The 16,663-nt window shown below is 39.3% G+C and overlaps 1 protein-coding gene and 1 pseudogene across 2 annotated transcripts in view; one reads left to right on the top strand and one right to left on the bottom strand.

Moving 5' to 3' along the window:
- GPAT4 (glycerol-3-phosphate acyltransferase 4) overlaps window positions 1-15,603 on the bottom strand; it is a 35,870-nt gene extending 20,267 nt beyond the window's left edge. The window contains exons 1-2 of one of the 2 annotated variants that reach the window (XM_039853992.1): window positions 15,461-15,603; window positions 1,740-2,752 (exon numbers count right to left, since the gene is read on the bottom strand). In XM_039853992.1, coding sequence (XP_039709926.1) covers window positions 1,740-1,904 — 165 coding nt within the window. In that variant the 5' untranslated portion in view covers window positions 1,905-2,752; window positions 15,461-15,603. Of the gene's footprint in view, window positions 1-1,739; window positions 2,753-15,460 lie in introns of those variants that run through there. The other variant, XM_039853993.1, reaches the window with a different exon arrangement.
- On the top strand, window positions 11,205-11,323 carry LOC120595906 (uncharacterized; annotated as a pseudogene).
- Window positions 15,604-16,663: the final 1,060 nt, after the last annotated feature.

Below are 16,663 nucleotides of genomic sequence, written 5' to 3'. Positions count from 1 at the left end.
AGAGCAGGAGTAATGTTATATGATCCAAAGAAACCCTGGGCTCTACTGAAGATTTTTTTGGACTGAAATTTAAGAAAATTACATTTTCTGATTCATTAAAATCAATACTCTAGTAACGAGTCCAAAGATTGATTAGATTACCATTCTCAAAAGTTAGTGTGCATATGAATCACCTGGATCTTACTGAAATGCAAATTCTAATTCAGTAGGTCTGGAGTGGGCCACATACATACACTTCTGATAAGCTCTTAGGTGATACTCGTGTTGCTGGTCTCCAGACCCTGCCTAAGCAAGGAACTAGAAATCATGTAGCTGCAAACAGGTACTCAAGTGCATGTACACCACAGCAGCACTACTGACAATAGCCAGAAGGCAGAAACAGCCTAGCAATGGATAAACAAATTATGGTATAGATACAAAATATTATTCAGTCATTTTTTTAATGAATACTGAAACATGTGATAATGTGGATGATTCTCAAAACGTTATGCCAAACGAAAGAAGCCAGTCAGACATAAAACAGCGCTTTTCATATGATTCCATTTATATGAAATATCCAGAATAGGTAAATCCAGAGATAGAACATAGACTCCTGGCTGCCAGGGGCTGGTAGAGGGGGAAATGGGGGAAGGGAGGAACTGCGCAATGAGTATGGGGTTTCCTTTTGGAGTGATGAAAATGTGGAGCTATGTCCAGTTGGTGGTCATGTAACACTGAGTACAGTAATTGCCACCAAATTAACCACTTTAAAATGGTTAATTTTATGTAAATTTCACCTCAATTTTTTTAAATGTGAAAAAAATCATTCTTATAGGAATATTAAATATCAAAAGATAGCACCCAAGATTCAATAATATACATAAAAAATTTCCTACTGTAATATAACATTTCATATAGCTCACCATCTTTCTGAGTCTCTATTTCTTCATTGATAAAATGTAGATACCCTGTCCACTTCAGAATTATAACAAACCAAAGAAAAATGAATGAAATGATTCTGAAAACCATTAGATACTATATGAACAAATAATACTGTATTATTTTTACTATTATGAATGCATTTCTCAAATTATACATGGTCTCAATTGTGAAAAAGAATTCCTGAAGATTTGGTGGTAACTAAAAATATTGTTAATAAATTACTCGATCTTTGAATAGATATTAGGTTTTGGGGCACGGACCAACTTCCAGGAAATATCACTTCTCACGCATGCCTTTACATTACAACCAGTTCTGTTTAGCAGTATAAAACAGTTAAGTTCTAATGCATGTTAAGAAATGTATTCTCCTTCTCTATCTTTAAAAAAATAAAACGATTCATCAAATGCCCTTTTCTGTTCATTCTTTTTGTCTAAAATTCAAGAACCTATTTAAGATAAATGTCTGAAAGAGATAAAAGACTCTTCCATATTTCTCAGTGAGGGAATATTTCAGCAGCAGCTTTGTATTTCAATATCTGTTATGCAAGAATAAGGAGGGTCTTGTAGTGACTTTTTTGCAACTCTAAGCCCCTCTCTTTGAAATAAACAGGCAAAGTATGGAGTCATATAATAGGTTCCTTTGATGAGAATACTCAGACACACAAGTACCTTAGCTCAAAAAGATTGCTAAAGGCTTTCGCAAGTACACATTTAGTTATTCTTTGTACTCAAAATACCAATAAAGAGATAACAATCAACCAAAGAACGACTCTTCTCTCTCCTCTCTGAAGCAACCATTTTGTAAACAGAACAACTCACCGCAAAGATTTTTAACAAAGTTTTCATGTAGAGCTTTCGGATACCAAAGGAAACTCCAAAAATAGCAGGGACTATGATGAAAACAAGGAGGAGGGTGAAGAGGACAGTTAGGGAGATGCCCAGAAGGTTGACAATCAGGCTATCAAAAGGCAGCAACAGGAACATGGTGGAGGATCCAGGCAAGGCCAATGCCCTCCTCTCCCCAAGAACAAAGCACGGACGTCAGATGGTCCTCTCAGACAGCACCCCCCTGAGAAAGGAGGCAAGTTCCCAACAGAAAATAAACTCCATTCCAAAGTTCACATCATTCGACAGCCTCAACAGAAAGCCTGGGAGTAAAATGATAAAAAGGGCCACAGGAGGCAACCCGAAAACGTCGGATCTCCCCGGAATAGATGGACTTTGGAGGTAAATGAGGCAGGGTCAATCTTCAGTATGAGCATCAGAGTCCAGGCTGTTTCCGTGACAGTGAGCAGTGAGGCAGGGATCTCTGCTCCGCTACCCTTACACTGCTTCCAGAAGTTTTACTTTTTTTCCTGCCCAAGAGCATTTAGCAGATAAATCTGTTCTGATTATCTGTCATTGCCAAAAATACCAAGAAGAGTTCAACTTGGTGCCAGAAAAATGCTGATAACTCCTGTAGAGGGTGGGGTGACTGCTGGCACTTCACTCAGAAGGCTACTGAACTTGAATATGTAGGAATTAAATAAGTGTTTTACTTAAAATTTCTTCATAAGCTGAAAATTGTGTTCATTGTAGAGAGTTCATATCTGGCCCCATTTTTCCTCTGGAGAGGCTCCTGGTGCATGATGCTTCCAGGACCCTCCTACCTGGAGAATTACAGTCTTTGCCAATAGGACACAGATGCTGGCACAGAATGTCTCATGCTGCCTGCAGTGAGTATAATTCCAGACACTCCTGGCATTGGTTTCCTCTGGATATTCTTCTCCCTAAGGACTCTTCTCAGTGGTGACCTGGGTTCTTGGCAAGAAGTTGCTTACATGCTGCCAAAGCTGGGGGTGGAAACAGAAACACCATTAGTCACACAAATTAAGAGAAGAGACATTAATATGCTTTGGGGGTGGGGGACTGTTTTAAGGTAAGTCTAGAGTCAGTGCCATCTTCACAAGTCATCAAGGTCAAGGGGACCAGGCAGAACTACAGGTAGCAGACACAGATGTGGGAGGAAAATACAGAGATCTTTCATAGTTTTCAACTCCAATGATATGATCTGTGGCAGCTCAACTTTTTAAACAGAAAATGAAAGAATATAAGATCTATTTCAAAAGACAGAGTATACTGTGAAAAGGAAATTTCCCTCCTACTTATCCCCTAGCTATCTAGTTCCTGTCCACAGGTGCAACCATATTATCAGCTTCATATTCTTCCCACTATTCCATGTTTATATATGTAAATCATAATTGATCTTTTCTAACGATTCCTGCCCCGCTCCAACCTGGCACACCAGGAACACTGCTCTTCGCCTTGCTTTTGGTTTGGTTTGGTTTTGTTTAGCTTGACATATCATGGAAGAGGGTTCAATCAGCAATATATACTCCCTCACTTTTTCGGGTGCATAGTTTTCAACTGTAAGAATGTACCATGATTTATTTAGTTAACTGGTTTCCTGAAGTTGGACACCAGTATTTTCCACTTTTTTGTTGTTAGAAATAATATAATGAATAACCATATACATACATGATTTAGCATACAAAATGAACAAGCAAACATATTTTCAGGATAAATTCCTAGAAAGAGAATTGCAGGGGAAAAGGAAATATACAGTTTTAACTTTATAAGACATTGTCGCATTTTCTACAGAGAGATTAAACTCCTCCAGCCTATCTCCCTAAATGGGCCACTCTTTTAAAAAATTTTTAAGACTATTTTTTTTTTAGAGCAGTTTTCGGTTCACAGCAAAATAAAGAGGGAGGTACAGAGATTTCCCATATACTCCTTGACTCCCCAATTCACTACAATTCATTCTTGGTGCTGTACATTCTATGGGTTTGGACAAATGTAGAATGACATGTAACCACCATTACTGTAACATACAAAATATTTTCACTGCCCTATAAATCCTCTGCGCTCCGATTATTCCTCTCCCCCTGCCCCCAAACCCTGGCACTCTTTTTACTATTTCCACAGTTTTCCTTTCCAGAATGTCATATCTGGAATCATACAGTATGTAGCCTTTTTAGATTGGCTTTTTTCACTTAATGTGGCCACTCATTTTTTAAATTCTACTATTTCAAATATCTTACAAAAGCATTCCAGTTTTTTATTACTCATTCCTAACCACAAGTTTCCAGTTCAACTGGTGAACTTGGGAGCATCTTATCAAGTCTTTCTGGCAAACATTTTGGCTTCACACCAATCATCTTCTGGCTCTATTCTAATACACTCAGAAGTTTAAGAAACTGAACAAATGAACAGGTTACTGACGTTACCTTAAATTTTGTCCAATGCTTTATAGAACTTGAAGCCCTTCACATGTGGTCTCACAACCTGTCAACATATTTTATTTCCATCTGACCAATTTGGAAACCAAGCAAGGTAGACACAGACTCAGTTCTTCTGACTCCTAACCCATTAATGCTCCTTTTACATTCCCATACGACTAGTGATTAAGACATGATAGTTCAGTCGCACTGAGTCACAAATACTAGTTCCTGTATTTGATCTTTCATATCTTCCACTTTCACATTATCATGATTATTGCTAACATTTACTGAATGCTAACATGACTGACATTGAGTTATATAAGAAGCATTTTATCTGTACTATCCTCACTTAATTCTACAACAACCCTATGGTGGAGTTATCATCCTCAATGCTATTTACAGGTAAGGAAACTGAGGCTCAGAGGATAAAGTAAGTTACCCAGGATCACACAGCTATTAAGTGGTAGAGTAGGAATTTGACAAATACATTCTTCTCGCAGCCCATGCTCTTTAACCACCACTATGCCCTCCTATCTTCCAGACTACCTTGAAATAAACTAACACTTCCTTCACGCCAGTTCTGCTCTACAGTACTTCTTGTGACCAGAGAAAAACCACAGGGAAAATCTGGACTCATGTATCAGAATTGGTGTTTTTCTCAGAATTCAAGGTACAAACCTGCTCTTTCATTTTTTATAAACTGGCCAAACTGATTGCATATGCCAGATTTCTAACTATATCCCAACAGAGGTTCAGGAAATTAGATGTAGTTCTAAGATTTAATAAATTTAATTTGCTGAGTCACGGTATTCCTTAAATCTGTCTAATTCCAGCCTAATTCTAGGGCCACAGCTCCATTCCACTTTTCCGTCCCCATCACCTTTGGCCAGCACTTCTATGGGAAAAGGCAGCAAGATCCCTCTGTCCCACAGGACAGCTGCTGCCACACTGGCCAAGGTTACTTGTAGTCCCAAGGTGACTGACAGTGGGGTTACTTTGACTTTCCATGCCAGAGTTTCCTTGGATCACAATTAACTGAGAATTCCCGAGGTTATTACAGGTTCATGTCCCCAAAACGTTAAAGCAAACACATTTAGCAATACACTAATTTCTTTTCTAGTTCAGGGGTTGGCAAACTATCATGATCTATGGGCCAAATCTGGCTATGGCCTGTTTTTATAAGGCTCATGACCTAGGAATGGCTTTTACATCTTTGAAGAGCTTTGAAAAACAAAGAATAACAGGTGACAGAAACCAATGCCCCACAAACCTTAAAATATTTACTACCTGACCCTTTATAAAAGACAGGGTTTGCTACACTACGGACCCAGCTTCTCTTTTTCCCCTCATAGGCAGTGAACTTCTCCTTGTTGTCCCGCCCCACCCTATTGTTCTGGTTTCTGAGTGCCAGACTCCAGGGCAGAGAACAGTAAACTAGCAAAGCAAGTTATCTGACCAAACTAAACAATCATCCTCATAGAAATTCTAAGTAGAGAAAAAGTGAGCAAGCTGCGGTTGTCAAACAGCGTTCCAAACATCCTGCTAGATGAACAGAGTAGTCATTAAAGCCAGAGGCGACTGCGTCTTAAGGCTCCCTTAACACAGACTCTGATCTCTGGAAATGTTGGGAAATTGCTGAGGTCATAACTCAATTACACCACAATTTCTAGATACCTGCTCATTTAAGAGAGGCTATCACTTTGCCTCAAGTAAACATAACCATGACTCCTTAAGCATGAAGCAGGGGAAGCCATTAACTCAGAGGAATATTACTCATTCTCTTCCACAAGTTTCAGCCAAACTCCTGAAGAGTCATCTGGACCGGCAGCCCAAACTGTCCAGAGAAAAACATAAAAACCAATTAGTTCTGACCCTTTTATGAGAGAAGATGACTTCATCCAAGGAATGTGACAGAACCTATTGCTGAGCTAACTAAACTCTTCAACCCTCTGAATGGCAGATCTGGGCTCTTAGGCCCCCAAATAACCCAATTTCCAATGTGCCTCAGTTCTTAGAGTAGTTCATTCATTCAACAAATATCACTGGGCACATATTGTATACCACACATTATGTTAGGTGTTTGATATTTAGTGAACAAATATGCCTAGAGACAAGTATTAAGCAAAGTATACACAAAGTCATAATTTCACACGTCAAATAATTAAAGAAAATAAGAGAGTCCTGGAAGAGAAAATAACAGAGGGAACTTACAAATTTAAATTGGGACAGCTAAACCAATTCTGACCCAATCACATGGCAGGAACTATTATGACTCCTAATTGCAGAATTAAATACTTTTTTCAGCTAGTTCTCTGTGACACATCCTACTTCAGGAGACCATGACTACCCGAATATGTCCAGAGATGCCATATACCAACTCAAAAGGATAAGATACGGCATTTTATTACAAATAAATGCTTAGGTTACACGGGGATAATAGATTTTTAAAGCACAAGCAGCACAATGTATATCACATATGAAATCTCAATAAATGGTATGTGTTGTCATTTCTTTATGATCAGAAGAAACTCAGAGTACCGTCCACAGTTCTAGCTACTAGACTTTAAGAGGGCTAGATAGAGAGGAAGGCATTTCAAAGTATGTCACAAAAACTCAAAGCCAAAAAATACTACATGCCTCGCAAGCACTAAGTGCTCAATAATAAAGAATAGTTGTAAAGCACAGAACTATGAATTAAAACTATGGTAAGATGGCAAAAATATAATTTTTATAAACCACCATTCTGGTGAAAATGAGAAAATACCTTCCATTACTGCTGGAGTGTAAAATGGTACAACCTCTACGGAGAACAATTTACCAATAACCATCACAATTCTAAATGCACATAACCTTACATCCAGTAATTCTACCTCTAAAAATTCATTCTAAAGATAAATTAAAAGTGGTTCTCAAGCAGAGGCAATTTTTTTACTCCCTAGAGGAACATTTGGTAATGTCCACAGACCTTTTGGTTGTTACAACTTGGACTGGGGGTGCTGCCGGCATCTATTACAAAGAAGTCAGATATGTGCTAAACATCCTATAATGCACAAGCCAGCTCCTACAACAAAGAATTATACAGCCCCAAATGACAAAGTCCTGAGGAGGAGATAACCTATACTGAAGCATGTGCAAAATGATGTATGTGCAAGGTTACTGACTGCAGCACTGTTTGTGGTATCAAAAGAAATATCAATGTCCATTAACAGAGGATATAATGGAACACTATTCATCTGTTAAAAAAGAGACACATCTACATATAAGAAACAATCTTCCAGTTAGATGTAGAACAATGTCCACAATAACCAACCACTTGTGAAGGAGGGAGGAAAAGGAAAAGTATATAGTTCATTATGTACTCCAAAAGATAAATGTGTCTGGAAAGATGAAGATGTGACTGGTTAAGTAGCTGCCTCTAGGAGTGAAAGGGAAAGGCAAGTCATGTTTATTTTTTGGTATCTTTAAAAATCTATTTATTATTTTGAATAAGTAATGGTCATGTGGTTCCAAGATCAAAAGAAACACCAGGTAAATCTCTTTATGTTCAACAATACCTACTAAAAGTAATGTTCAAAAGATTACAAAATAACAAACGTTATGTAAAGCACTTTTCCAGTGCCTAGAGCAAGGTAAATGCTCAAAAAATATTTACTATTATTGTTACTTTTTCCTGTTACTAGGAATAAGGAGGGGCATCTGAAGGTATTTCCCAAGAAGTCACAACATTGCACTAATGATAAATCTGTTTTCAACTACTATCTGCCTAAAGCGTTTATAATCCCCTAAAATGGCTAGAGCATGCTGATCCCATTCAGAAATTGCATGTGCCCTTCTTGACAGGGAGGCAAAACAGCCACAGCCAGCGTCAGCAAAGCACACTGAGGGGAAACAAGACCTCTGCAGAAATCAGAAAAAATGTTTGATGCTTAAAGATGGCACCCTGTGTGAGTGCTCCAAAAAAGACTAAGACTGTTACAGTAATTTTGAGTCAATAAAATTGATATGCACACCAGAAGGCTGGGATGTGAGCAGTGTGGGCCCTCAGAAGACCCAGCCAGGCCCATTCCCATGGCCAGTGCACTGGTTGCACTGATTCTCCACCCAGGATGCACATTTGGCTCCCCGAGGCCTTAGCTCTGGTAAAATCAACCAGAATCTCTGTGCATTTGTTTTTAAGAGGCATGAGTGGTTCTAATGTGTAGCCAGAGTTGTGAACTACTGGGATAAGGGTTTTTACCAGTTAACTCGGCAAAGAACTGGAACCTGAGAAGACAACCCACTATCTATCTTTGATTACAAATTATCCACGTCTCAGGCATATACCTTCTTTAGTAAAAGCTTTATTTAGCCCTGTCCATTATATTTATGCATCTAGGTTAACAGCCTTCTTAAATGCCCCCTTTCAGATCCCTCCTCTAAAGCGTGACCACCTTCAAGAAAGCACACAATCTTAACTACTGTTATCAGATCCCTGCCTTGTTTTCTCCGACCATCATTCAATCTTCATGTTCCCTCCTTAACCTCAAAGGCATAAAAGAAATTGCAAACTATTATTCTCTGAAGAATTTGTCTCAGTCTGTTGAGATCTTGCTTCCAGGTATATCCTCTGCTTGACTCAAACAAATTTTATAAAAATTTTCAACAGGTTTAGACATTCTTATGTTGACAAATGGAATATTATTTGGCCATAAAAATGAAGTATTTATCATGCTACAATATGGATGAACCTTGAAAACATCATGCTAAATGAAAGAAGTCAATTATAAAAGACCACATATCACGTGATTCCACCATATAAATTTTAATCTTGAAGGATGGAAAGTAAGTAAATTAGTGGTTATTTAGGGCTGAGGAAAATGGGGGAGGTAGGGAAGGAAGTAATAACAAAAGAGTATGTATGAGGTTTCTTTTTGAGTTGATAAAAACATTCTAAAATTGACTGTGGTGACGGTTACATTACCTGTGAATATAATAAAAACCATTGAATTGTACACTTTAAACGGGTGTATTATATGCAGTACATGAATTTTATCTCAATAAAGCTGTTTAAAAAAAGAATCTAAGACTGAGTTGTTCAAACAAGAATAAACTGTTTAGGGAGGTTAGAATAAATGTCCAATCCAAGATATCTGCCTATATGTCTTTACTTAGAATGTCCGAAGCAGTGAAGCATGATGGTTCAACATATAGGGAATCAGACAAACTGCATTCAAAACCAGTCTCCATTACTTTCTAGCTGTGTGACCTCTGGAAAATAAATAAACTTTCATGTTTGTTTTTGCATATTGCAGATACATATTTCTAATATGTATCCTGTGGTACTGATGTGAAGACTGAATACAATGTATATCAAGCGATCCCTTTAGTGCTTGACACAAAGTGCTCAATAAACTGAAGTTACTATTAATTAGTCATCATTACAAAGCAGAGGCAATAATAAAATGATAAACTACAACTTTAGTAGTCAATCATTGAGAATTCTAGCCCAACTTTTTTTTTTCCATGGCTCAAATAACTGAACTTTGCTTGGAAGAGTTAAATAACTGCGAGAGGTTACGAAATTGGCCAGTAACAGAGGCAGAACTGTAACTCAGATCTGCTCCCCTGTCTAGTGGTCTTTCTGCTTCCCAGGCAGATCTCTTATTTGCTTTGGGGTAGGTTATATTTCAGAGGAAAGCTATCCATTTTTCCTAGTGTACTCTGTCAGGACACAGACCCCCCCAAACGTCCCAATCCTGATATGATGGTAAACAAATGTGCACAAACAACACAACAGAAATGTGTGCTGGGATGAATTTAACGTCAAGTGTTTCAGAGTAGGGGATTATAAGAAATTTGCTTGAATAGGATGTAGCTTAGGAGGAAAAGTGTACAAATGTTTCCAAGGAGATACAGAGCTATTAGGTTGAAGTAAAGCTAAAGTGCTGAAAACCCAAGAAAACACATATAGCCGATATCAATACTGGATAAAATAAATGGTCCAAAACAAAGCCCAGATATGGTAGGCTAAAGGATGACTCAATCCATTAGGAAGAAGTCAGAAATATGTTAGTTTCAGAGTTTTGGTTTTAACTAAGGTCATTTGACCTTAAGTATTTTCCCCTTGCCTAGAAAGGCCTAACCTGAGTTAGAACTAGGTAATAATTGTAACATGGTATCAAGTTCGCCCAGAGCAAAATAAATCTTCCAAGTTGGGAAAGTAAAAAAAAAAAAAAAGACAAAGGATATAGGATATTTTGATATTCTGCGGCCATCAGTTTAAGGAAGGACAATTTGAGTTGCTGGAGCTGTAAAATCCAAGACATTTCATTACCAAACCTGAACACTGCTCTGAGTTTAATTTTAAAATCTGTGCTTTTACATTTTGAGTATTATATATGTAATTAAAAGCAACTTCCCGGCCTTTTTCTTTAAAAATCTTTTTGTCTGGTTTATTTCGCTCATAATTTTTCTGAGAATCATTCAAGTTGCTACACATGTCAACAGTTCATCCTGGAGCTGTATTCTATTGTGTGGAAATACTACAATTTTTATCTATTCAACTACTGATGGACATTTGGGTTGTTCCAGTTTGAGACTGTTACAAATAAAGCTATCAACAAGGCTTTGTATGGACAAATGCTTTCATTTCTCTTGGGTAAATATCTAGGAGTGGAATGACTGAGTCTAAGGTAGGTACATGTTTAGCTTTTTATGAAATTGCCAAACTGCTTTCTAAACTGGTTGTACCATTTTGCATTCTTGCCAGCAGTGTATGAAAGTTCCATTTGCTCTACAACTTCACCAACACTTGACATGATCAGTATTTTAATTTTAAACATACTAATGGATGTGAGGTGGTATCTCATAGTTTTATTTTACATTTCCCTAATGACCAATAATATTGAGCATCTTTTCATGTGCTAATTTGCCATCTGTATATCTTCCTTGGTGGAGTGTTCAAATCTTTTGCCTATTTTTTAATAGGTTATTTTCTTATTGCGTTTTGTTACTAGCCACTTTTTAAAAATCAAGTTTTTTAGTCTATGGCCATGCTACCCTGAACAAGTCCGATCCCATCTGAGCTCGGAAGCTAAGCAGGGTCAGGCCCGGTTAGTACTTGGATAGGAGACTACCTAGGAAGACCAGGTGCTATAGGTATAAAAAATTAAAAAATAAAGGATTGTAAGCTGATAAGGTCCTTGCAATCTGTGAGGTCAACCGTCTAAAAAATAAATAAAAATTTAAAAAATAAAATAAAGTTTTTTTTCCCAATGACTAAGCAGTCTTATTTAAAATTAGAAGGCATTACTACTGAACTATATACTTAAAAATGGTTAAGATGATTAAAAAAGAGACTGATCCCACAAACAAAAGGATGAGAACGTATTTCATCATAAAAGCACAAAATTTATGAAACAGATTTCTTTGTTCAACTTGAAACTTGAAATAATCCTAATTGTGCAGAGAAAAATCACTAAGACATGAAAGAAAAAAAAATCAATGACCACAACCACAAACTCTAACCTCAGAGCTGAGCAACATAAAACGCTCCTTCATCTTTATGTTCAGCTGACAGAGTTTCTGTGCTGTCCAACGCAGCAGCCACAACCACATGTGACTCTTAGAGTCCTTGAAATGTGGCTGGTCCAAGCTAAAATGTGCTATAAACTACACATTGGATTTCAAAGACTTAGGATGATAAAATGAATGTAAAGATTTCATTAATAATGTATATACTGATTATATGTTGAAGTGATATTCTGGATAATTTGGATGAAATAAAATATAAAGTTATTTTCACCTGTTCCTTTTCACCTTTTTAAAAAGTGGTTACTATAAAATTTAAAATTATATATGTTGCTTATATTTCTATTGGATAGCACTGATCAAAGACACTTAAAGCAAGACCCTGAAAATAATATATTTCCAACCAGTAAGGAAAAATATATAAACGTTTTCCCTCCTTATTCCTCTGAGGTGTGAAAAAATGGTACAATGGAAGGGGCTTACACTTGGAACTCAGGAGTTGTCTTAAGTTTGAGCCACAGCTCTGTTACTATCTGGTCTATTAATTCGGCTTCCCTGGATTTGAGTTTCCTCACCAGTTTTTTGTTTTTTAATTCAAAAAGTCAACAAAAATGGATTATCCTCCTACTTTTTACAAAACATTATTCCAGTATTACAGAGCTTGAGCTTCTGGTTTAATAGGTGGTGCAATCCGAAAATACTAACAACCATTATACAAGACAAAATAAAAAGAGCCCCAAAGAGACTAAGCCCCTGTGATTGTGTGGCATGTGCATGTTGTATGCATGTGTTTTAAAGGAGAAAAAGCACCCTGAAGGTTAAGTCCAAGAACGTAACCTTCCTAACTCTAAAATTCTGTGCTCTTAAAAAGCATTCATCATGCTATAGTAAGCATTATGTTGTAGCTTAGTGATACATAATGTTTGTTCAAGTCCCCTCCATCAGCATGACATAGTAAGTAAATGATATGCCATGAGGTTCTTTATTTGAATAATTCCACAGTTCAGTTCAACTTAACCACGACCTAGCTTCTATCTCCAGAAAGTAAGAGATTTTTTAAAAAGGTAACCTTCTGTGACGTACGTGCACACGGATCAGAAAAGTGGTTTACTCTTTAGCAGAAATTAATTAATAAGTTAGGCTAGAATCCTGAGACTAACTATAAAACTCTTTCTGACACCACAAAAACCACCACATAAAACACACGCCTTCAAGGGTGATTTACCGAAACAAAACATACACATGCTGTTATTTCAGTGGTACTTCTATAATCTAGATGTGCATTACAACTACTGTATTTAGGTCATAAACTCACAAAAGTCCATCCTGAAAGTAAATTTATAAACAACTATGTCATGTGATATAAAGTGAACTTATATAAGTAAACTCAACTCTATATACAAAGATTCTCTTGATTACAGCATTCCTTGGAAGCAGACTATCACCATTTTAAGGGTAAGAAAACTGAGGCACAGGTACAGAATTGACCGGTCTTTTTTGAGATAGGAAAATTTAATAGCATAAAATGTGTTAGGAAATGCATTCCACAATTTTGTATTAAAAAAAAAAAAGGCCCAGCCCACAATTCATCCAGCCCAGGATTCTTATCTGTTAATGATGAGAAAATGTTTTATGGGAGAATGCAATTGTTCTTCCTGCTATCAGGAACAAAACTTCAGGGGTGTACTCCAAATTATTCCAGTTTTCTTTAGTAACTACTAAATAGCTGTCAATGTGATCTAAATCTTTTAAAAGCTTGTTCTTAATCTTAGTCTGGTATTCTACTTCTGGGGTCGCAATTTCCCCATGCTTCCTAAAAGCTATGATTAGAGATTTGTCCCAAATGTAGTTTAAGGAATAATTTAAGGCATATTCTCTAGCTGTATTCCAGAATTTGGTGGAAAAGTTCATCCAAACCCTTCATTTAAGAGTTTTCAGTAATAGCCCATCCACACATTTTTTTTTCCTGAAGATGACCTAAAACAACGGTCCCCAACCTTTTGGGCACCAAGGACCAGTGCTCCTATAAGTATCTAATGCCTGCTGATCTGAGGTGGAGCTGAGGCACTGGAGAGGGGCTGCAAATACAGAAGATGATTCTCTCACTTGCCTGTCACTCACTCAACTCTTGCTGTGCCGCCTCGTTCCTGACAGGCCACAGACCAGCACCAGTCCACTGCCTGGGGGTTGGAGACCCCTGACCTAAAGGCAAGCAGTAACGTACAGGAGAAAGACTGGACTTGAAGTTGGACGACTTCTCCCTAGTCTCTGTTCAGCCTCTTATTCCTTGTAGACCTGAACAAGTCACTGAATCTCAATGAACTCTGAGGGCTCATTAAAAATGAAAAAGTTAGACAAGGTGTTCTGGAAGTTCTCATTCAGATCTGAATGAGATCTGAATGTTTTAACTGTTCTCCAGCAGCTTGATCATTTCAGACACCCTTTTCTGGTCCTTCTCCAACATTATTATGTGTTTCTTAGTTGAAGGATTTACAATAGTATACTGTGTCCCCAAAAAAGTTCATGATGACTTTATTCAATAGTAGGATTTTTATTTTGAATCTCAAGCTACTTTTAACATCAAAGATTTATCCCAGAGATATAGGGGATTGGGTAATGGATGGGATGTGGATGGGACAGGCTTAGCCATAAGGTGAACTGTTGAGGAGGGATGATGGATATCTGCTGGTTCACTATTCTACTTTGTATGTCTGAAATTCTCCATAACCAAAGTTGAAAAAAAAAACCAAAACTTCACTGTCAAAGTGAGAAAAGAATACAGAATTGGCATTATTTCAGGGCTCTTTTCTACACAGCCCTTGGCATAAGAATAATTGCTTTTCACACCATTTCCCTTGGGTTGAGATAGAATCTACAAGACATGAAACTAAGCAGAGCTACTCAAAGTTCGGCCTAAATTAAGGAAAATGAACCAGAAAGGAAATTCTTCAACTGATCTGAAGGTTATCATTAAGATGATCCATATCATTAAGATGATCCATACGGCCGGAGGGGGGAGGGGGGAAGGAGTGCGGGGCGATAATGAGAAGTGACAGGCACTGACATCTAGAACAGCATGGAACTACTTCCACTGAGCTATGCTGTTTCCTACGGCATGTTTTCCTTAACTTTTCAATTCCAGCAGTTAAAGCCCTATGTGAAACGGAAAGCGAGGAAATAAACAAGACTCTAGTAAGAGGATGCCTCGCAGAGCGTGAAATCAATAGGAAAGGCACGGAATTTCGGGAGAGAAGAAATCCTAGAGAAAGAAAAGAATGAGGCTCCTTTGGAGAACGAGAAGAGAAAATGCATCCCAGGAAAACCAAAAGACATAAGAAAAGAAATTAGAGATGAAGGCGCTTCCTCGTGATGTCTAATACCCCTTCAGCCCTCATGAGCTGCATTCCTTGGCTCTAGAGACGGGAGGGCTGCAGAGACCCTAGGATTTGGGAAGATCGAGGAGTCCATCTCTAGAGGGGCCGGCCAGAGCCGGGAAGCGGGGACGGAGACGGGCGCCGCGCTGGGGTACCAGGCTCCCGGCACTGCGGCGGCGGGAGGGGCGAGGACTGTTCCACTGCGGCCGAGGGGGCGGAACGGCCGGGCAACCCCAGGAAGCAGCAATGGTGTCTCCTGACGCCGGCACGGCGTAGGGAGGGCGTCCCCGGACCGCAGGCCTTTCGCTGGGCGTCTGGCCCCGACCCCGCGCCCCGCTCCCGGCTCTCTTGAGGCCTGTAACCTTCAGGAAGGGGTCGACTCGGGCATACTCACCGACCGCGAAACTCCAGGGCTCCAAATCCCTCCGGTGCTGGTCCCTCCCGTCCTGGCCCGCCGCCTCCAGCCGAGGCGTGCGTAAGGACGTGCGCGCGCCCGCCCTTTGTCTACGCCGCTTTGACGTGACCCCTCGCGTCCCATCCCCACCCCTCCCGCCGTGTAATCTCAGGCCCCGCACTCTCGCTCCGGGCGCGCGCCGGGCTGGGCGCGAGCCCCGAGGGGCGAGGCGGAGTGGGGAGGCAGCGTAGCGGCAGCTGCCGCGGCTGGGCGCGCGGGGAACCGCCGTGTCGCCCCTCGGTAAGCCTGGCGTTGCAGAGACTGGAACTGCGCATCTTTGGCCCTAGTTGCCTCTTCCTCGTGGCACGTGGCCCTGGGATTCCTGCTTTGCTAAAGGGAGCTCTTCCTAAGGAGGAGTCTCTACGTTTCTGAGCTGTACCAGGGCCCGAATACTGGCTACTCCCCATAGGTTCTGGAGAGCGTGAAATCAGCCCTTAATAGCGAGAAGAGGCTTAAGTCACTAAATTACCTGTCATCTTGGGGCTGTTGTGACTGTGCACTGAGATGCAATTCTGCATGTAAACTCATCCACCACCACCATGATCCGAGTCCAAAGAGTTGGTTTACACAATCTCTGTGTTCCCTCGAAGCTGCAGCTTTACAACATCTTCCTCAATTTGGAACCAATCTCTCCACTAAACTCTCTCTGGTGCTTGCTGGAGTTTCCATGTGAATTTCTCACCATCTCTTCCAACTTCAAACGCCTATCCCAAGCTTATAGGTACTTCTTTGAAGCAAAATCAGCCCTTCTTCTTGTTCCTAAAGGACATTTTTTGTCACCAGTACCAAGCCCTATCCCCCTAGTTTATTTACATACTGTTGTGAGATTGCCATTCCATGTTAAATAATCTGATAAATTTTGAGGGTAAAGCCTACATTCTTAGATCTCAAAATCTGACTGTAAGAATGATGGCTGTACTCCAAAACACTGGACCACTCACTCCACGCTAAATGTTACCACACCTATTTGGGACTTAACCACATGTACATGAATTCCATTTATCCATCAGTTTAACAAACCTTCAAGCCTTTAATGTGTGGCTAGTTTCTACCAAGGTCTCAATGACACAAAGTTGAATAATGAGTGTATGGGTAGGTCTAATCTTGATCTAGATTAAATTCCATAAATGTAGAAATTGGACA

This window comes from Pteropus medius, unplaced genomic scaffold, assembly GCF_902729225.1.
Source record: "Pteropus medius unplaced genomic scaffold, Ma_sr-lr_union100, whole genome shotgun sequence".
Classification (NCBI taxonomy): domain Eukaryota; kingdom Metazoa; phylum Chordata; class Mammalia; order Chiroptera; family Pteropodidae; genus Pteropus; species Pteropus medius.
Note: the sequence above shows the minus strand (reverse complement) of the source record. Positions and strands in the feature narration are given on the sequence as shown.